Raw genomic sequence first — 24,244 nt, forward strand, 5'->3', positions numbered from 1 at the left:
AGTCCCTATTAACCTGAAGGTTCCCAATTTGCAGCTTTCTATACAATGTGCCTAACTGTTTACTACCTCTAAATGAAAGGCAAAAAAAAAAACCATTTTCGGGAAATAGACACATATACCATAATAGTTGGAGACTTCAATTCACCACTCTCATCAATGGACAGAACATCTAGACAGAGGATCAATAAAGAAATGGAGAATCTGAATATTACTATAAATGAGCTAGACTTAACAGACATTTATAGGACATTACATCCCACAACAGCAGGATACACCTTTTTCTCAAGTGCTCATGGATCATTCTCAAAGATAGACTATATACTGGGTCACAAAGCAAGTCTTAACAAATTTAAAAAGATTGAAATCATACACAACACTTTCTCGGATCATAAAGGAATGAAGTTGGAAATCAATAATAGGCGGAGTGCCAGAAAATTCACAAATACATGGAGGCTCAACAACACACTCTTAAACAACAAGTGGGTCAAAGAAGAAATTGCGAGAGAAATTAGTAGATACCTCAAGGCGAATGAAAATGAAAACACAACATATCAAAACTTATGGGACGCAGCAAAGGCAGTGCTAAGAGGGAAATTTATTGCCCTAAATGCCTATATCAGAAAAGAAGAAAAGGCAAAAATGCAGGAATTAACTGTCCACTTGGCAGAACTGGAGAAAGAACAGCAAACTAATCCCAAAGCAAGCAAAAGGAAAGAAATAACAAAGATTAGGGCAGAAATAAATGAAATTGAAAACATGAAAACAATAGAGAAAATCAGTAAGACCAGAAGTTGGTTCTATGAGAAAATCAATAAGATTGATGGGCCCTTAGCAAGACTGACAAAAAGAAGAATAGAGAGGATGCAAATAAATAAGATCAGAAATGGAAGAGGAGACATAACTACTAACCTCACAGAAATAAAGGAGGTAATAACAGGATACTATGAACAACTTTACGCTAATAAATACAACAATGTAGATGAAATGGACGGGTTCCTGGAAAGACATGAACAACCAACTTTGACTCAAGAAGAAATAGATGACCTCAACAAACCAATCACAAGTAAAGAAATTGAATTAGTCATTCAAAAGCTTCCTAAAAAGAAAAGTCCAGGACCAGACGGCTTCACATGTGAATTCTATCAAACATTCCAGAAAGAATTAGTACCAACTCTCCTCAAACTCTTCAAAAAAATCAAAGTGGAGGGAAAGCTACCTAATTCATTCTATGAAGCCAACATCACCCTCATACCAAAACCAGGCAAAGATATTACAAAAAAAGAAAACTACAGACCAATCTCACTAATGAATATAGATGCAAAAATCCTCAGTAAAATTCTAGCAAATCGTATCCAACAACACATTAAAAGAATTATACATCATGACCAAGTAGGATTCATCCCAGGTATGCAAGGATGGTTCAACATAAGAAAATCAATTAATGTAATACACCACATCAACAAATCAAACAGAAAAATCACATGATCATCTCAATTGATGCAGAGAAGGCATTTGACAAGATTCAACATCCTTTCCTGTTGAAAACACTTCAAAAGATAGGAATACAAGGGAACTTCCTTAAAATGATAGAGGGAATATATGAAAAACCCACAGCTAATATCATCCTCAATGGGGAAAAATTGAAAACTTTCCCCCTAAGATCAGGAACAGGACAAGGATGTCCACTATCACAAACTATTATTCAACATTGTGTTGGAGGTTCTAGCCAGAGCAATTAGACAAGAAAAAGAAATACAAGGCATCAAAATTGGAAAGGAAGAAGTAAAACTATCACTGTTTGCAGACGATATGATACCATACGTCGAAAACCCGGAAAAATCCACAACAAAACTACTAGAGCTAATAAATTAGTACAGCAAAGTAGCAGGTTACAAGATCAACATTCAAAAATCTGTAGCATTTCTATACACTAGTAATGAACAAGCTGAGGGGGAAATCAAGAAACAAATTCCATTTACAATTGCAACTAAAAGAATAAAATACCTAGGAATAAATTTAACTAAAGGGACAAAAAACCTATATAAAGAAAACTACAAAAAACTGCTAAAAGAAATCACAGAAGACCTAAATAGATGGAAGGGCATACCGTGTTCATGGATTGGAAGACTAAATATAGTTAAGATGTCAATCCTACCTAAATTGATCTACAGATTCAATGCAATACCAATCAAAATCCCAACAACTTATTTTTCAGAAATAGAAAAACCAGTAAGCAAATTTATCTGGAAGGGCAGGGTGCCCCGAATTGCTAAAAACATCTGAGGAAAAAAAATGAAGCTGGAGGTCTCGCGCTGCCGGACTTTAAGGCATATTATGAAGCCACAGTGGTCAAAACAGCATGGTATTGGCATAAGGATAGATATATCGACCAATGGAATCGAATAGAGTGCTCAGATAAAGACCCTCTCATCTATGGACATTTGATCTTTGATAAGGCAGTCAAGCCAACTCACCTGGGACAGAACAGTCTCTTCAATAAATGGTGCCTATAGAACTGGATATCCATATGTAAAAGAATGAAAGAAGACCCGTATCTCACACCCTATACAAAAGTTAATTCAAAATGGATCAAAGATGTAAACATTAGGTCTAAGACCATAAAACAGAGAAAAATGTAGGGAGATATCTTATGAAACTTACAACTGGAGGCGGTTTTATGGACCTTAAACCTAAAGCAAGAGCACTAAAGAAGGAAATAAATAAATGGGAGCACCTCAAAATTAAACACTTTTGTGCATCAAAGAACTTCATCAAGAAAGTAGAAAGACAGCCTACACAATGGGAGATAGTATTTGGAAATGACATATCAGATAAAGGTCTAGTATCCAGAATATATAAAGAGATTGTTCAACTCAACAACAAAAAGACAGCCAACCCAATTACAAAATTGGAAAAAGACTTGAACAGACACCTACCAGAAGAGGAAATACAAATGGCCAAAAGGCACATGAAGAGATGCTCAATGTCCCTGGCCATTAGAGACATGCAAATCAAAACCACAATGAGATATCATCTCACACCCACCAGAATGGCCATTATCAACAAAACAGAAAATGACAAGTGCTGGAGAGGATGCAGAGAAAGAGGCACACTTATCCACTGTTGGTGGGAATGTCAAATGGTGCAACCACTGTGGAAGGCAGTTTGGCGGCTCTTCAAAAAGCTGAATATAGAATTGCCATACAACCCAGCAATACCATTGCTGGGTATCTACTCAAAGGACTTAAGGGCAAAGACACAAATGGACATTTGCACACCAATGTTTATAGCAGCGTTATTTACAATTGCAAAGAGATGGAAACAGCCAAAATGTCCATCAACAGAAGAATGGCTAAACGAACTGTGGTATATACATACGATGGAATATTATGCAGCTTTAAGACAGGATAAACTTATGAAGCATGTAATAACATGGATGGACCTAGAGAACATTATGCTGAGTGAGTCCAGCCAAAAACTAAAGGACAAATACTGTATGGTCCCACTGATGTGAACGGACATTCGAGAATAAACTTGGAATATGTCATTGGTAACAGAGTCCAGCAGGAGTTAGAAACAGGGTAAGATAATGGGTAATTGGAGCTGAAGGGATACAGACTGTGCAACAGGACTAGATACAAAAACTCAAAAATGGACAGCACAATAATACCTAATTGTAAAGTAATCATGTTAAAACACTGAATGAAGCTGCATCTGAGCTATAGGTTTTTTTTTTGTTTGTTTTTTACTATTATTATTACTTTTATTTCTTTTCTCTATATTAACATTCTATATCTTTTTCTGTTGTGTTGCTAGTTCTTCTAAACCGATGCAAATGTACTAAGAAACGATGATCATGCATCTAAGTGATGATGTTAAGAATTACTGATTGCATATGTAGAATGGTATGATTTCTAAATGTTGGGTTAATTTCTTTTTTTCTGTTAATTAATAAAAAAAAAACAAAACCATTTTGAAACAATTGTCACTAGCTATTTCAGAACTTAAGCAGAATTTAATGCAGCCAGCAATGGTGTCCAGTTCATTGAGAAGTTGACCTGATGAGAACTGCATCAAAAGCCAACTTGCAGGAGAGGACACCGGTGCTGAACACATTAAATCCACACAGCACATAACATCAACAGGATCACAGTACTTACTGCTACGAACAACATGCAGTACATGGAGAATGAAGAGTGGCCCGAGTAGAAGGACAATCTGGAAGAGAAAGGAGAAAAAAAGAGAAATGTTAATTTCTCTACCAAGAATATTCTGGATCTCATAAATCTCCTCCTTAGCTCACCAGTGTACAAGGCTCCCTCCTCCACCTTCAGAAGTTAAAGGATAGGGGTAGGGAACAGTTAGGACAAGGAACATTAAAGACTTCAAGAGGAGTCCAAGGTCAGATTTCTATACCATGTCATTTTATTGAAACTTTTTCAGATGGATAACAAATCATCGCAAACACATGCCAAGCATTTTTACAGTTGTTAGAGGAATAAATACTTGACAAGCTCTAACTGCCATAAATATCTTTGCCTTTATTTCATATAAATTTATGTGCCCATGATTTAAATTTTATTTTCCATCTGCAGGATGTGCCACAGAATAATAATGAATAATACTTCTTTTGGAACACTTAGAAGTTGCTTACTTTTTTCCATCCATGGTAATATTTGGTGTGTTAAATGGGCACGCCGCTTGCCTCATATTTCCCACCAGATTAAGTGCTTTTTGTTTGACATTTATTTTAAAATTGTGCACTGCAATCCTGCACCAGATGAATCATCTCTAAATATTACATCCTATAAACATATGAATACCATCTTCCCCACCTAAAAATACAGAATTCTTGCAAAACTTAATTTTATAGCACTTCTGGAAAAAATAAAGTTCAGTGACACCCATGATCTATGTTCAGCTTACACAGGATTACCTAGAAAGGGCAAGCACATCTGAACTGTAAAATTATGCTGAGATTTTTCTCAAATGGACACACCATAAAAATGATTACAATAATTCTCCTGACTGCTCTTCCTAAGTAAAGAATAAAAACGGGACAGGTTTGAAATATTTTACTTATTACACCCTACTTTGTTCGACAGGAATTTAAGGAAGATGTTGATCCCTGAATTCAGAGAGGAGAAAAGAGTTCTAAATCACATATTAGAAAGTCAAGGGTCTATGTGTGGCAAATAAGAACAGGGAGAATAGAGGTGTCTTAAGCATATACTGACTATAATTCTACCAATAATTTTTATTTTTTGTAATTAGATACCTTCCTAAGAAAGAGAATCTTCTAACTTTCTATGCAAACCGGGAATTATGTCATTAAACCTGATAATTATCCTGGGTTTAATCTGTGTAAAACAAGAAAAAAAAAAACTTTTAGCCTTACCAACTATTTGACCAAAGAGAGTAAATCAATACAAAATCTTATTTCAAATCAGATCATTACAGCAGAGTTCTATATATTTTGTGGTTAGTTTCCAAAGTTACAATGAAGCTAGAAAAAATCTTCAAGGATTGCCAAATCCCATCAAGCAAACATAACTACGATCACAGAAATATTTGCAAGTAAAGTTAAATTTCACAAATTCTCTGCATCATGTCATGAAATCATAAATTCTAGGCTAATAGTTTTGAACAGCTCTGATTCAGTCATAGAGTGATTTCATTAGTTGAAAATAGACTGGTTTCAGTTTTTATTCTGAAAATAAAAACATGTTATTCAGAATAGAATCAAAGAAGTCTAACTATGATTTCTGAAGGACAATTCCATTCAATTTCAGTTTGTAAGTCTATGTCCATAGTAACTGTGCTGGTGTGAAACTGTTATGTACCCCAGAAAAGCCATGGGATTTTTTTTTTTTTGGGGGGGGGGGTGCATGGTCCAGGAAAAAGCCATGCTTTTGTTTTTGTTTTTAAATCCAATATTGTGGGTACAGACTTATTACTGACGGGATCTTTTGATTAGGCTGTTTCCATGGAGATGTGACCCTGACCGTTCAAGGTGGGTGGAGTCCTTTCAGAGGAAGACCTACTGGAAAAAGCACAGAAAGCTCAGGCAGAAATGCCCTGGGAGATGCTAAGCAAAGACTCACAGAATGCAAAGGACCCAGAACCTGGAGAGAGCTGAGAGAAGCTAAGAGATGAAATCCAGACTTTGCCCTGGAGAAGCTGAGAGAGGACTCACAGCCACTTAGAGAGAAAAAGCAATGAACCAGGAGCGAGGATCAGCATATGTCACCATGTGTCTTCCCATGTGACAGAGAAACCTGATTGGACTTTCTTGAGTAAATGTATTCTCTTGATGATGCCTTAATTTGGACATTTTCATGGCCTTAGAACTGTAAATTTGTAACCTAATAAATACCCTTTGTAAAAGCCAGTCTATTTCTGGTATATTGCATTCTGGCAGCATTAGCAAACCGAAACAGTAACTTATCAAACAGATCATGGTAATATAAAGTATTATTTCTATTAAAAAGAAAATTAACAGAAGAAAACACAATTCAAATTATTTTTATAGGCTATACAAATCCAACTCTCTATTGGAGTCTCTAAAAGAAAAAGCCCTTCAAGAATATCATTATGTTCATAATTCACAAATGAACTTCATAATTATATGGGCGGTTTATTAAAACCCAAAAAGTAGTCCAACTGCAGATTGTTTTCATCACAGTGACCTCAACTAAAATGTTTAAGATTTTGGCCCTGTCCCTGGATTTTAACCAACTTTAGACTACCATCTTTCTTAACTGTCGACTCTCTGATAGGGTAGATGCAATAACAACTTAAGGTGGCTTTCTATCAAAACTTGGAAAACTCTTTTCAGAAAGAAAGCTTACAGAGATAAAAATATATTCTGAAGCTTTCACTGACTTTGGGAAATTGTCTATTAAATAATGAGCAGCCCTCAATTAGCAAGTGCTTGAGTCCTGACTATATTACTGAGAATGGGATTCTATTCTAGATGGTAAATTTAAGATTTTTTCCCCTTACATTTATTAGCCAGGGTACTCCCGTCTCCTGGGAGACCTTATTAAACTCAGACTGAACCCCAACATCATAGCCTTAAGAGACAGCACTGAGGGATCATAATTTAGTGACTTGAATATCCCTTGAATACCATGTTTTTATTAATTACCATTTCTCTTTTTTCCCCAGTTCAAACTACTTTGAATAGATTCAATGACTTCTACTTCTTAATATTTGTAGTTTCTAAAACACAGTATATTTATACCTCCATTTGTGAAAATACAATGTATATAGAGCTTCCATATCCTGGAAGGAGAAATGATGGAATTAGTTTTATACAACTTTTTTGTATAAAAGTTAGGACACTCTCTACTATACAGGAACTTCAGAGTTTTCTATATTGAAAATGAAGGAGTTGTAATCTTAGTCTTTGTGTGTCCATCACTTAGCATGATGTCAGATACAACTTAACAGATGCTAAATTAAATTTTAAGAATGTCTCATGTAGAAATTTAGCATTTTTCATAACCAGCTCATCTATTTAAAAGGCTTATGATGTGTTTTAAGATTTACATATATTTTAAGATTTAAATCATAGGAACATATATATGTGTGTGTATGTGATATTATCTAGCAATTTCAGTTGTGATGTATCAAGAGGAATTTCTAATCCTCCATTTGCCAAAAACAGAAGTAGGTTTTTTTTTTTGTTTTGGGCATGGGCAGGTTCCAGGAATCGAACCTGGGTCTCCAGTATGACAGGCAAGAATCCTGCCACTAAACAACCATTGCACCGCCTAGAAGTAAGCTTTTTAAAAACAAGATTTAGGACTAATGAGTATTTTCTAGAATTTTTTGCTTTACTAAGAGAGGCAACAGTATGCCAAAAGTTGTTTGTTTTTTAAATTAGATAATAGCCAATGCTCAGGAATGTTTCCCATTATTACTTTACCACCATTTCACTGGGTATGCTGAAGTTGGCTCTGCTACTAACTGGGAGAATTTCCTCTTTTCCCCTAAAAATCATCCTGAAATTGATTCCAAAAGCAATCTAAGGCAGAAAGTTTGTCAAAAGATTGTTCATTGTTACAAGTTATTTAAGTATCTTCTATCTGCAGGTACGTGATACATGGTATTTTATTTCTCATAAAAACCCTCATGAGGTACTAAGAATCCTATTCTATAAAGAAACTGAACCACAGGGAGCTTCACAAGCTTGGCTCAAATGTCCTATCTCTTTGAGGTTCAAATCTGAGTTTTTTCAACTTTTTCTACTGTGCCATGATTTCACTACTGTGAGCGGGAGACAAACAGGAGCAGCATTTTTAATCCTGCCATCCCCAGGCAGAGGAATACTCATCTGAAAGAACAGGAATCACAGTTTAGCAAGTTAAATCAACAATGTAGCAAGCACAGTAGTGACCAGAAGAATAAACATTATAAAAAGCATCAAAATGTTTACAGTGCAGTAATTTTTTATAATGTAAAATTCCTGGTAAAATGTGACACTAAACTTGAGAGAAGAAAACTGACAAGGAATAAATATAAAAAGAAAAGATTAGATATGATCTATGAAAAAACAGCATGTGTAAATAATCACTTCAAGAGAATACTAATTTGTCCTCTACTCTCTGAAGGGAAAATTAAAATAAAATTGCAACATGAGGAATTTTCTTAAAATGTTATTTCCTAATTATAAGGTTTACATAACAGCTTATTAACTTGAAGAACAAGATAAATTTTCCTTCTGTGATAACCTTTAAACATTGGAATAATCCTGCATAAAAAGGTTAAAATTATATCCTATAAAGGAACACAGGGGCAATGACTTCTAAATGTTTATAGTTCTATAATTACATTAATAATTAACTTTCCCAACTATTGGTCCTTCTTTATTTCAAAAGTGTTTATAGTCAATAATTACACTAAATGCTCTAGCAATATCACGGTATTAGCTAAAAATCATCATATCTAAGATATTTGGGGAAACAAGTAGGTAAATGGGGAAAATGAGTACTCTCATAAGGCACTGATATGAACACTAACTTTTCAGAGGCTCTTTGATAATACCTATCAATCTGTAAAACTTACAAATTTTTTGACCCATGAGGTAATTCCAATTCAAAACAGCCATCCTAACACAATTATTTTTGCTGCAATACTGCTAGCAACTCAAGGACCCAGGAGAAAGGTTCTGTCACTATTCTTCTAGACGCTCCAGGTTAGTTAAAATATAAATTAGGTCTAAATGAACTAACACAAACACCCTCCAGAACACAATGTTTTTAAATGTCACTTATTTAAAATACATAAAACTATATAATTTTACATTTAATGTAAAATACATAGAGAAATGACTAAAAGAATGCACAAACTATTAATAGTGGTCCTGGGGAAAGATAGGAGATGGGAGTAAAACAATCTTTTCCATTATACAATGATAATTACATTTATCAGGTAATATTTATGAAAATATAAAAAGGTAATGACCATCAAAATATCTCTGATTTGCCTGCTCAAATTTCCCATGAATCTCTTTCCCACCAAACACACATACACACACACTCACACTCCTCTTCCTGATCAAGAATTTCCCTGAGAGTGTTTCAGTGAGATACCACTACTTAGAGTACAAACAGCTCCGTTAGTAAAAACTCAGGCCCAGAACCAGCAGTGATGCAGGCCCAATATACCTGTTTTCACATCTCTCAGAGATGTTTTGATATTTATATGTATATTCAAACATCGTAAGTTGCATTTCCAATAAAAATATGTACAAATAATACGACTAGAATTCAGTATTTAACTTTACAGTGATTACAAGTAACAGAGCCAATAAATATGTTAGTGTTTGAAGAAGGGGAATTTAAAGAGATCAGATTTCAAAGAAGGTAATGAGAGGATATTATGAGCAACTATATGCTAATAAACTAGACAATGTAGATGAAATGAACAACTTCTTAGAAAGGCATGAACAACAAACACTGACAGGAAGAAACAGAGGACCCCAACAAACCAATCACAAGTAAAGAGATTGAATCAGTCATCAAGAAGCTCTCAAATGTGAAAAGTCGAGGACTAGATAGCGTCACATGTGAATTCTACAAAACATTCAATAAAGAATTAGTACCAATCCTGCTCGCTCTTCAAAAAAATTGAAGAGGAGGGAAAGCTACCTAACTCATTCTATGAAGCCACCATCACCCTTATACCAAAGCCACACAAAGATACTACAAGCAAAGAAAACTACAGACCAATCTTCCTAATGAATATGGATGCAAAATTCCTCAACAAAATACTTGCAAACTGAATCCAGCAGCACATTGAAACAATTAAAGGCCATGACCAAGTGGGATTGTTATTTCAGGTATGCAAGGATGGTTCAACACAAGAAAATCAATTAACGTAATACACCATATATCAACAAATCAAAGCAGAAAAAACACATGATCATCTCGATTGATGCAGAAAAGTCATTTGAAAAAATTAAACATCCCTTCTTAATGAAAACACTTCGAAGGATAGGAATAGAAGGAAACTTCCTCAACATGATAAAGGGAATATATGAAAAACCCACAGTTAACATCATCCTCAATGGGGAAAGACTGAAACCTTTCCCTCTAAGATAAGGAGCAAGACAAAGATGCCACTGTCACCACTGTTTTTCAACACACTACTGGAAGTTCTAGCCAGAACAATTAGACAAGAAAAAGAAATAAAAGGCATCCAAATTGGAAAAGGTAAAACTCTCACTGTTTGCAGATGATATACTATATGTTGAAAATCCTAAAAAATCTACAGCAAAGCTATGAGAGCTAATAAATGAGTACAGCAAAGTGGCAGGGTAAAAGAGCAACACTCAAAAATCAGTAGTGTTTCTATACACTGGTAATGAGCAATCTGAAGAGGAAATCAAGAAAAAAATTCCATTCACAATAGCAACCAAAAGAATCAAATATTTAGGAATAAATTTAACTAGGGATACAAAAGACCTATATGTAGAAAACTATAAGAAACTGCTAAAAGAAATCATGGAACACCTAAGTAAGTGGAAGGACACACAGCATTCATGGATTGGAAGACTGAATATAGTTAAGATGTCCATTCTACCTAAATTGATTTATAGATTCAATGCAATACCAATCAAAATCCTGAAAACTTACTTTGCAGAAATAAAAAAACACGATAACCAAATTTATTTGAAGGGAAGAGTGCCCTGAATAGCTAAAAATATCCTGAGAAAGAAAAATGAAGTGGAGGTTTCACACTACCTGACTTTAAAGCATATTACAAAGCTACAGTGGTCAAAATACCATGGTACTGGCACAAAGATAGATATACTGACCAATGGAATTGAATAGAATGCTCAGATACTGACCCTCTCATCTATGGAGAATTGCTCTTTGTTAAGACAGTCAAGCCAACCCATCTGGGACACAGCAGCCTCTTCAATAAATGGTACTTGGAGAACGAGATATCCATATGCAAAAGAATGAAAGAGAATCCATATCTCAAACCCTATACAAAAATTAACTCAAAATGGATCAAAGACCTAAACATCAGAGCTAAGACCATAAAATTTTTAGAAGAAAATGAAGGGAAATATCATTTAAAACTTCTAATAGTAAGCAGTTTCCTAGACTTTACAACAAAACACAAGCATTAAAGAAAGAAATAGATAAATGGGAACTCCTCAAAATTAAATGCTTTTGTGCAACAAAGAACTTTGTCAATAAAGTAAAAAGGCACCCTACACAATGGGAGGCAGTATCTGGAAACCGCATATCAGATAAGTATCCAGAATATATAAAGACTTCAACTCAACAACAAAAAGACAAACAAACCCAGTTTAAAAATGGACAAAAGACATGAACAGACACTTCTCAGAAGAGGAAACACAAATGGCTAAAAGGCACATGAAAAGATGCACAACTTTACTAGCTATTAGGGAAATGCAAATCAAAACCATAATGAGATACCATCTAACACCCACTAAAATAGTCATTGTCAAAAAAATAGAAAACAAGTGCTGGAGAAGATGTGGAGAAAGAGGCACACTTACCCACTGTTGATGGAATGTAAAATGGTATAACTGCTCTGGAAAAGCAGTTTGATGGTTCCTTAGGAAGCTAAGCATAGAACTGCACTATGATCCAGCAATCCCATTGCTAGTTATATATTCAGAGGACATGCGAACAAGGCCAAAATGGACATTTGCACACCAATGTTTATAGCAGCCTTATTTACAAATGCCAAGAGATGGAAACAGCCCAAATGTCCATCAACAGATGAATGGCTAAACAAGCTGTGGTATGTGTGTGTGTGTATATATATATACACACATATGTACATATATATATGTATAAAATGTTTTTGCATGAGGTAGAACAAATGAATGTCAATATTGCAGGGTGTTGAAACAGACAGAATATGGGGAAAAGTGCAGTCAATACAAGCTAGGGTCTATAGTCAACAGTAACATTGTAATATGCTTCTACTGAATGTAACAAAGCATTATACCAAAACTAAATGTCAACAAGCAGGGGGAATGGGAAAAGGGTGTGGATTCTTTGTGGAAGAAAAGGAAATGTCTTTAGATAAGAGTTTGGTGGTGAAGGCATGTCTATACACTTAGGTTGGATTGTATAATGTGTGAATAAAACTGTTTAAAAATGAACAAGCAACAAGAGCTAGAGAAAATGTGAAGAAAGAGATGTACCTATTCACTGACAGTAGTGAAAATGAGAGGTGCAGCCCCTTGGGAAGGCAGTGTGGTGGTTCCACAGGAGGCTAGTGGTGGGAATGCCATATGATCCTGAAACCCTGCTGCTCAGTATATACCTAGAGGAACTGAGTGTGGGGACACGAATGAACATTTATACACTGGTATTTATGGTGGCAGTGTTCTGGATACACAAGGGATGGAGTGGCCTAAGGGTACAACGACTGAGGAATGGAAGGGGAAATTATGGTGTATACATACAATGGACTACTGAGTGGCTGCAGGAAAGAATGAAGTGTAAGGCATACAACTAGGTGAATGAACCTTAAGGACTGTATATTGAATGAACCCGTCAAGAACAGAAAGACAAATATCCTGCCTTGATCACATGGACTAACTATAATAGAAAAACTCAGTGAACTAAAGTAGAGAGCATGGGATATCAGGTTGGAGCCTATTGTAAAGGGTCCTAGATTGTAAGCTCTTATAGTGTAGCAGGCAAGCCTTCCCCTCTTTCTGGTTCAGCTGTGCTCTTTGTGGAAAATCCCCAAACCCCCTCTCCTGACCTTCAGGAATGGGTAAAACTGCAGGCAAGCGAGATAAGGCACATTCCTGGGATAGAAACCCCCTCCCCTAGCCTTCAGGAACTGGTGAAGCTGCAAGTAGGCAAGATAAGACATTCCTGGGGTGGGGACCCCCCCCCTTAATGGTTCAGTTTTGGGCCATTCTCAACTTAAATCAGCCAATTGTTTACCTTGTCTTTAACATGTCAAAGAGTCTATAAAAGCTAAGGTCGCCTTTTGTTCAGGGCTCAGACTTTCAGAGGCTACTCAGCTGAGCCCTATGGCCATAGCAAATAAAACCTGCTTCCTGAAACTACGGATCCTTAGTCTCAGCCTGTTCTAACTTTGCGAAACGTTCCTGCAGGCCTGCAGCCTCATTCCTGGTTTTCGCGCTACAACAGCAGTCACATATATCCAGGAGGTGTAACTTATTTCTAAATTCTGAGATACGAAACTGTTTGTATATAACATGGTTATTCCCAGAAACTTCAGGTATTTATGTGACACCTGCGACTCAGATTTAGAGCACTGAAACTATGAAAATCAGCAGTATACCATACAGGAATTGCTTTAAAAGTTGAAAAAGTGATCATCTATTTCTAGAGATATGAATGAAGCTGATTTGGATAGGACTAAGATATATCTGAATACAGCATAAAGGATGATATTGTCCATACTTTAAAACTTCAGCTTCTGTTGAGACTAAAGGGAGAGATGGTTATTTGGTGCAAAATTTACATTTTGAGTAGTGCGTTTCCTAATTTGGCTTGTACAGTCAGTTTAACTGAACACCATAAGTACATGGAATCTTGAATAGGGCATGAGATCTTCTTGGTTTGTCCAGGTTAGTGTGACACCCTGATAAATCCCAGAGTAAGCTGGGCAGTGAATAAAGAAATATTTACAAAGTCCCCTTGGGGGAATGTGGAGAAAGAAGGAAATATTCAACTTCCCCACTTGGAGAGTGGGGAAGAATTGGAGAATTTCTGATATTCTCACAAGCAGCGAAGACAATGAAATCAACAGGCCAAGCCCTCAATCTTGGGGTTCGCCCCTATGAAACTTATTCCTGCAAAGGTTAGGCTAAGCCTATTTAAAATGAGCCTTCAAACTCACCCCCAGAGAACCTGTTTTGTTGCTCAGATGTGTTCTCTCTAAGCCAAACTGGGCAGGTGAGCTCACTGCCCTCCCTCCTATGTGGGACCTGATTCCCAGGGGTGTAAATCTCTCTGGCAATGTAGAACAGACCACCCAGGATGAGCTGGGACCCAAAATCAAGGGACTGAGAAAGCCTTATTGATCAACTGGGGGAAGAGAGAAATGAGACAAAATAAAGTGTCAGTGGCTGAGAGATTTCAAACAGAGTCGAGAGGTTATCCTGGAGGTTATTCTTATGCATTATATAGATATCCCTTTTTAATTTATGGTGTATTATAGTGGGTAGTGGGAAGTATCTAAACTGTTGAGCTGTGTTCCAGTAGCCTTGATTATTGAAGACGATTGTACAAAGATATAACATTTACAATATGACTGTGTGATCTGTGAAAACCTTGCGTCTGATGCTCCTTTTATCCAAGGTATGGACAGATGAGTAAAAAGTATTGGATAAAAAATAAATAATGTGGACAAAGTAGAAAGCATAAAATAAATTGGGTAGATGGAATTGGGTAGCATCAATGAGAGAGAGAGGTAAGGTGTATGTTAGATATGAGTTTTTTTTCCTTTTTATCCCCTTTTCTGGAGTGATGCAGACGTTTAAAAAAATGATGAATACATAACTACAAGATGATATCATAAGCCATTGATATATACCATGTATGGAATGTATATGTGTGAAGATTTCTCAATAAAAATATTTTTAGAAAAGAGATCAGATTTCTAGAAATATCCAGAAATAAAGAACCACAGGGTATTCCCCCCTCCCAAAGGGTCCAGAAACAGATGAAAGTAAGTAATAGATAGAAGTAGAAAATATGATGGTCCCAACAAAAATTAAATATAATAAAACAAAAATAAGGCAAATTCAGCTTATTTTCCTGAGACTGAGAAATTGTTTTATCAGCAGGAAAGCCCTACCATGTATTCCTTGAATTATTTATAAATGATTTTTAATATATCCCATTTAAAGCTATACAATATTATATATGGTCAATTTTAATCAATCCACTTATATAATGAAAGTGATATGTCCCCCTGAAATAAGATGGATGTGACTATTCTATTTTATTTGATACGAATTCATCAAATACAAGTTCATAGCCACTAACATCAGTGAATCATATACTAATTCAATATCTACAGATATTGGATCATAGACCACAAAAGAGAAAGTATTCAGACCGTGTAAAATGAGATAAGAGGGAAAAACAGAAAACACAGGTTATGGTATGTGTGCAGTGTATTTCAAACTCTTTAATTTTAATGTACATGATGATATTGGGGAAGACTATCTGTATTATGGAAGAACCTTGTGAAAAGCAGGAACCTGGAAAATAGGTAATTGCTAAATCCCTTGAGATTAAGGAAAGTGGAACTAGGTGGATCTTGAAAATAAGATGGTTTGGGAAGAAAGGCTTCCAAAATCTCAGCAGGGAAACTTTGTAACTATAAAAACAGATGAGGAGTGGTACAATGATCACCTTTCACAGTGAGACCCAGGTTCAATTCCTGGACCGTGCACCCAAAAAAAACAAAAAACAGAGGAGTAGAGGTTAGGTTGTGACAAACATTACTGACAGAAAGGGTAGAGAAAACAAGTATACTAACTAGGGGAAAAGCAGTGACAATTTTTCTTTAGCCAAAAAGGAAATAAGAGACAATGGGTAGATTAAACAAAGGCAGCATAAAATGTCATCAAGAGAAAACAGAAGTCCAAGGGGCATACTATGAAGTATTTTATGTAGGCAACTAATAATAATAATATCTTGCATATACACACACACACCCGATTTTTTGCACTGAACAAGACTACCCTTGCTAAAAGGTAAAGCATTTAAGAATAAGACAGAGGAAGAAAGAGTTCTAAATTGCTTTCTCAAGCGTTTATTTTTCTAAGAGGCAGGATGGCTAACCAGGGGTAAGACAGTGAGATTTCTATTTTAAGCACTACCCCAAAAAGACTTAACACCAAGGCCAAGGAAGCCCTTGATTTACAACTTGGTCAGCATACTCTGCTTCCACCCCTACTGCAAATCATGTAATCACCACTAAATCTTGTTCACCAGGATCAAGAAGGGTGAGACTCAAGACAACAATAAAGATATCAAAACAGATACATATAGCTGAGTTGCGCTAGACATCACCAGTGGCAAGAGAAGTAAAGGCAAGGTATATAAAATTATTAGAGACCAACAGGAAGCTGCCCAGACAAGTCACTCTCGGTTCTTTTCAGATTACATCAAATGACATCACTACAGTTCATGTTACCAAAAAAGACTAGTCGAGTGTCACACTATTTCTGTTAGAGAAATATTTTCTATGCAATGGACAACAGCAGAAAAGCCACATTTCCTTCAGTAGCTCATGTCCTTTAGTTACATATGAGAAATGCAGCAGTCCCTGACATACACATTTAGATGTCTGTTCTAGTGTGCTAGCTGCCAGAATGCAATATACCAGAAATGAAATGGCTTTTTAAAAAGGAGAATTTAATGAGTTGCTAGGTTACAGTTCTAAGGCCAAGAAAATCTCCCAGTTAAAGCAAGTCTATAGAAATGTCCAATCTAAGGCACCCAGGGAAAGATACCTTGGTTCAAGAAGGCCAATGAGGTTCAGGGTCTCTCTCTCTCATCCGAGAAGGCACATGGTGAAAACAGTCATGGTTTCTCTCTCAGCTGGAAGGGCACATGGCAAGCAAGGCATCATCTGCTAGCTTCTTCTCCTGGCTTCCTGTTTCATGACGCTCCCCGGGAGACGTTTTCCTTCTTCATCCCCAAAGGTCGCTGGCTGGTAGACTCTCTGCTTCTTGTGGCTTCTGCTCTGCTCTCTCTGAATCTCTGTTTCTCCAAAATATTTCCTCTTTTATAGGACTCCAATAAACCAATCAAGACCCACCCAAATGGGTGGAGACATGTTGTCCCTTAATCCAGTTTAACAACCATTCTTGACTAAATCACATCATCCAGGGAGATGATCTCATTACAGTTTCAAACATACAGTATTGAATAGAGATTATTCTACCTTTATGAAATGGGATTTATATTAAAACATGGCTTTTCTTAGGGGGCGTACTTCCTTTCAAACCAGCACAGTGCCCATTTGAGTATGTCCACATAATAATTAAGAGGAAGAAAACTGAGTATTTTTTGCAAGTGTAAAAACTAAACTGTGACCACATCACACTCCTTCTTCATGTCCTTCACTAGGACAAATTGCTAAGTACAGAGTAACAGGCCCTTCATAAGAACTGCCAGCCTCTCCGGAACTGTCAACTGCTAGTCTGGTAGTTTATATTCGAATACCACCTGAATGCTCATAGTTCCCAATGCACGCCATATTCCACACACTCGGTGTTCATTCGTTCCTCCACCTGGAATGAGCTTCCCACCTTTCTCTGATAATCATCATTAAAGAGTTAGTTCAGTCCTCCGCCAGCGGCCTCGACAGCCTTGCCACCCTCACCTTTCCTCCTCCAGAACAGTTACTGGGGGAGTGGAGACAATACAGAGCAGCTCCCGGAGCCACGACGGAGATCAAAGGGATGGCGAACCCCATCCTGGAAAGGCTGACTGTCTGGGAGAACCAGCTCCGGTGAGATCACCGAGCGGCGTGGGCTTTCCCAGGCGGGATGGCAAGCGGCCGGAGTCCCTCCCTTCCTCCTTCCCAGGCCAGCTGGCAGAATTGGGCAGGCGGTCGCCTTGGGCTGCGGCGGCTGGCGCCCCCACCATGCAAGGCCCCCCGGACCAACTGAGAGAGTTGGGTCGGAAATCCCCAGACTGCGGAGAACAGTGACCAGGGGGTCCCTTCCAAACACGTGACTCCCCGGTCCGGCTGGGAACACTGCACTCTCCCGGGCTGCGACAGCTGGCCCCCTCCTGCCGCGCTTGGCGCCCCAGGCTGACTAGGAAATTCGGTCGGGCACTCTCCCGTGCTGCGGCGGCCGGCGACCCTCCCCGTGTTCGGACCCCCGGGCCGGCTAGCACTCTTCCAAGACGCTTCGGCTGCCGAACCTCCCCTAAGGCGAGAGTTTTCCGGAGTTAAAGGACCCACAGCAACTTTCACTGGTGGAACCCATAGACAAACATGTGCCACAAGCGCCACCTACTGGGCAGGAAAAGAAAAACAGAACCCAGAGATTTCACAGAAAAATCTTTCAACCTGTGGGGTCCAACACCCAGGGAAATCTGACTAAATGCCCAGACGCCAGCAGAAGATAATGGATCACGCTCAGAAAATTGAAAATATGGCCCAGTCAAAGGAACAAACCAATAGTTCAAATGAGATACAGGAGCTGAAACAACTAACGCTGAATATACGAACAGAAATGGAAAACCTCTTCAAAAACGAAATCGATAAATTGAGGAAGGACATGAAGAAGACATGGGCTGATCAAAAAGAAGAAATAGAAAAACTGAAAAAACAAATCACAGAGCTTATGGAAGTGAAGGATAAAGTAGCAAACATAGAAAAAATAATGGATAGCTACAATGATAGATTTAAAGAGACAGAAGATAGAATTAGTGATTTGGAGGATGGAACATCTGAATTCCAAAAAGAAACAGAAACTATCCGGAAAAGAATGGAAAAATTTGAACAGAGTATCAGGGAACTCAAGGACAATATGAACCGCACAAATATACGTGTTGTGGGTGTCCCAGAAGGAGAAGAGAAGGGAAAAGGAGGAGAAAAACTAATGGAAGAAATTATCACTGAAAATTTCCCAACTCTTATGAAAGACATAAAATTACAGATCCAAGAAGTACAGCACACTCCAAAGAGATTAGACCTAAATAGGCGTTCCCCAAGACACTTACTAGTTAGAATGTCAGAGGTCAAAGAGAAAGAGAGGATCTTGAAAGCAGCGAGAGAAAAACAATCCATCACATACAACGGAAACCCAATAAGACTATGTGTAGATTTCTCAGCAGAAACCATGGAAGCTAGAAGACAGTGGGATGATATATTTAAGTTACTAAAAGAGAAAAACTGCCAACCAAGACTCCTATATCCAGCAAAATTGTCCTCCAAAAATGAGGGAGAAATTAAAACATTCTCAGACAAAAAGTCACTGAGAGAATTTGTGACCAAGAGACCAGCTCTGCAAGAAATACTAAAGGGAGCACTAGAGTCAGATACAAAAAGACAGAAGAGAGAGACATGGAGAAGAGTGTAGAAAGAAGGAAAGTCAGATATGATATATATAATACAAAAGGCAAAATGGTAGAGGAAAATATTATCCAAACAGTAATAACTCTAAATGTTAATGGACTGAATTCCGCAATCAAAAGACATAGACTGGCAGAATGGATTAAAAAACAGGATCCTTCTATATGCTGTCTACAGGAAACACATCTTAGACCCAAAGATAAACATAGGTTGAAAGTGAAAGGTTGGGAAAAGATATTTCATGCAAATAACAACCAGAAAAGAGCAGGAGTGGCTATACTAATATCCAACAAATTAGACTTCAAATGTAAAACAGTTAAAAGAGACAAAGAAGGACACTATATACTAATAAAAGGAACAATTAAACAAGAACACATAACAATCATAAATATTTACGCACCGAACCAGAATGCCCCAAAATACGTGAGGAATACACTGCAAACACTGAAAAGGGAAATAGACACATATACCATAATAGTTGGAGACTTCAATTCACCACTCTCATCAATGGACAGAACATCTAGACAGAGGATCAATAAAGAAATAGAGAATCTGAATATTACTATAAATGAGCTAGACTTAACAGACATTTATAGGACATTACATCCCACAACAGCAGGATACACCTTTTTCTCAAGTGCTCATGGATCATTCTCAAAGATAGACCATATGCTGGGTCACAAAGCAAGTCTTAACAAATTTAAAAAGACTGAAATCATACACAACACTTTCTCGGATCATAAAGGAATGAAGTTGGAAATCAATAATAGGCGGAGTGCCAGAAAATTCACAAATACATGGAGGCTCAACAACACACTCTTAAACAACCAGTGGGTCAAAGAAGAAATTGCAAGAGAAATTAGTAAATACCTCAAGGCGAATGAAAATGAAAACACAACATATCAAAACTTATGGGACGCAGCAAAGGCAGTGCTAAGAGGGAAATTTATTGCCCTAAATGCCTTTATCAGAAAAGAAGAAAAGGCAAAAATGCAGGAATTAACTGTCCACTTGGAAGAACTGGAGAAAGAACAGCAAACTAATCCCAAAGCAAGCAAAAGGAAAGAAATAACAAAGATTAGAGCAGAAATAAATGAAATTGAAAACATGAAAACAACAGAGAAAATCAGTAAGACCAGAAGTTGGTTCTATGAGAAAATCAATAAGATTGATGGGCCCTTAGCAAGACTGACAAAAAGAAGAGAGAGGATGCAAATAAATAAGATCAGAAATGGAAGAGGAGACATAACTACTGACCTCACAGAAATAAAGGAGGTAATAACAGGATACTATGAACAACTTTACGCTAATAAATACAACAATTTAGATGAAATGGACGGGTTCCTGGAAAGACATGAACAACCAACTTTGACTCAAGAAGAAATAGATGACCTCAACAAACCAATCACAAGTAAAGAGATTGAATTAGTCATTCAAAAGCTCCCTAAAAAGAAAAGTCCAGGACCAGACGGCTTCACATGTGAATTCTATCAAACATTCCAGAAAGAATTAGTACCAACTCTCCTCAAACTCTTCAAAATAATCGAAGTGGAGGGAAAACTACCTAATTCATTCTATGAAGCCAACATCACCCTCATACCAAAACCAGGCAAACATATTACAAATAAAGAAAACTACAGACCAATCTCTCTAATAAATATAGATGCAAAAATCCTCAATAAAATTCTAGCAAATTGTATCCAACAACACATTAAAAGAATTATACATCATGACCAAGCAGGATTCATCCCAGGTATGCAAGGATGGTTCAACATAAGAAAATCAATTAATGTAATACACCACATCAACAAATCAAAGCAGAAAAATCACATGATCATCTCAATTGATGCAGAGAAGACATCTGACAAGATTCAACATCCTTTCCTGTTGAAAACACTTCAAAAGATAGGAATACAAGGGAACTTCCTTAAATGATAGAGGGAATATATGAAAAACTCACAGCTAAAATTATCCTCAATGGGGAAAAATTGAAAACATTCCCCCTAAGATCAGGAACAAGACAAGGATGTCCACTATCACCACTATTATTCAACATTGTGTTGGAAGTTCTAGCCAAAACAATTAGACAAGAAAAAGAAATACAAGGCATCAAAATTGGAAAGGAAGAAGTAAAACTATCACTGTTTGCAGACGATATGATACTATACGTTGAAAACCCGGAAAAATCCACAACAAAACTACTAGAGTTAATAAATGAGTACAGCAAAGTAGCAGGCTACAAGATCAACATTCAAAAATCTGTAGCTTTTCTATACACTAGTAATGAACAAGCTGAGGCAGAAATCAAGAAACGAATCCCATTTACAATCGCAACGAAAAGAATAAAATACCTAGGAATAAATTTAACCAAAGAGACAAAAAACCTATATCAAGAAAACTACAAAAAACTGCTAAAAGAAATCACAGAAGACCTAAATAGATGGAAGGGCATACCGTGTTCATGGATTGGAAGACTAAATATAATTAAGATGTCAATCCTACCTAAATTGATCTACAGATTCAATGCAATACCAATCAAAATCCCAACAACTTATTTTTCAGAATTAGAAAAACCAATAAGCAAATTTATCTGGAAGGGTAGGTTGCCCCGAATTGCTAAAAACATCTTGAGGGAAAAAAACGAAGCTGGAGGTCTCGCGCTGCTGGACTTTAAGGCATATTATGAAGCCACAGTGGTCAAAACAGCATGGTATTGGCATAAAGATAGATATATCGACCAATGGAATCGAATAGAGTGCTCAGATATAGACCCTCTCATCTATGGACATTTGATCTTTGATAAGGCAGTCAAGCCAACTCACCTGGGACAGAACAGTCTCTTCAATAAATGGTGCCTATAGAACTGGATATCCATATGCAAAAGAATGAAAGAAGACCCGTATCTCACACCCTATACAAAAGTTAATTCAAAATGGATCAAAGATGTAAACATTAGGTCTAAGACCATAAAACAGTTAGAGAAAAATGTAGGGAGATATCTTATGAAACTTACAACTGGAGGCGGTTTTATGGACCTTAAACCTAAAGCAACAGCACTAAAGAAGGAAATAAATAGATGGGAGCGCCTCAAAATTAAACACTTTTGTGCATCAAAGAACTTCATCAAGAAAGTAGAAAGACAGCCTACACAATGGGAGATAATATTTGGAAATGACATATCAGATAAAGGTCTAGTATCCAGAATTTATAAAGAGATTGTTCAACTCAACAACAAAAAGACAGCCAACCCAATTACAAAATGGGAAAAAGACTTGAACAGACACCTACCAGAAGAGGAAATACGGATGGCCAAGAGGCACATGAACGATGCTCAATGTTCCTGGCCATTAGAGAAATGCAAATCAAAACCACAATGAGATATCATCTCACACCCACCAGAATGGCCATTATCAACAAAACAGATAATGACAAGTGCTGGAGAGGATACGGAGAAAGAGGCACACTTATCCACTGTTGGTGGGAATGTCAAATGGTGCAACCACTGTGGAAGGCAGTTTGGCGGCTCCTCAAAAAGCTGAATATAGAATTGCCATACGACCCAGCAATACAATTGATAGGTATCTACTCAAAGGACTTAAGGGCAAAGACACAAACGGACATTTGCACACCAATGTTTATAGCAGCGTTATTTACAATTGCAAAGAGAAGGAAACAGCCAAAATGTCCATCAACAGAAGAATGGCTAAACGAACTGCGGTATATACATACGATGGAATATTATGCAGCTTTAAGACAAGATAAACTTATGAAGCATGTAATAACATGGATGGACCTAGAGAACATTATGCTGAGTGAGTCCAGCCAAAAACTAAAGGACAAATACTGTATGGTCCCATTGATGTGAATGGACATTCGAGAATAAACTTGAAATATGTCATTGGTAACAGAGTCCAGCAGGAGTTAGAAACAGGGTAAGATAATGGGTAATTGAAGCCGAAGGGATACAGACTGTGCAACAGGACTAGATACAAAAACTCAAAAATGGACAGCACAATAATACCTAATTGTAAAGTAATCATGTTAAAACACTGAATGAAGCTGCATCTGAGCTATAGGGTTTTTTTTTTCACTATTATTACTACTTTTATTTCTTTTCTCTATATTAACATTTTATATGTTTTTCTGTTGTGTTGCTAGTTCCTCTAAACCGATGCAAATGTACTAAGAAACGATGATCATGCATCTATGTGATGATGTTAAGAATTACTGAGTGCATATGTAGAATGGTATGATTTCTAAATGTTATGTTAGAGTCTTTTTTTTTCTTTCCGTTAATAAAAAAAAAAGTAATTACGAGATTAAAATAATGAGAAGGGAAAAAAAAAGAGTTCAGCTACAATTTCCTTCAAGAAACCTTTCATAACCATCTAAGTTTAAGTTATCCTCCTCCTTTCACAACACTCAGTGAACACATCTATTTTAGCACCAACTTTCTTAGGTTAAAATCACCTGTCACTAAAAACTGCCTCCATTACATTGAAAGGTTACTGTAGATGGAATAACTATTTTAAAATAGGATTTTCTGTATTTATTAAAGTACATAAGATATGTTGATTATAGAAAAATCAGAAGTTACAGCAAAATAGACCCCCATCTTCTCTGAATGGGATCACATCTTAATTTAGCTTGTTTT

The 24,244-nt window shown here is 36.9% G+C and overlaps 1 protein-coding gene across 4 annotated transcripts in view; it reads right to left on the reverse strand.

Moving 5' to 3' along the window:
• The window catches only part of PLPP1 (phospholipid phosphatase 1), a 151,765-nt gene that overhangs the window by 10,772 nt on the left and 116,749 nt on the right, over nucleotides 1-24,244 (reverse strand). For all 4 annotated transcript variants that reach the window (XM_077117156.1, XM_077117155.1, XM_077117159.1 and 1 more), the window contains exon 4: nucleotides 4,161-4,218. In XM_077117156.1, the coding sequence (XP_076973271.1) occupies nucleotides 4,161-4,218 (58 nt within the window). The remainder of the gene's footprint in view (nucleotides 1-4,160; nucleotides 4,219-24,244) is intronic.

Source organism: Tamandua tetradactyla, chromosome 9 (genome assembly GCF_023851605.1).
Source record: "Tamandua tetradactyla isolate mTamTet1 chromosome 9, mTamTet1.pri, whole genome shotgun sequence".
In the NCBI taxonomy this organism is placed as follows: Eukaryota; Metazoa; Chordata; class Mammalia; order Pilosa; family Myrmecophagidae; genus Tamandua; species Tamandua tetradactyla.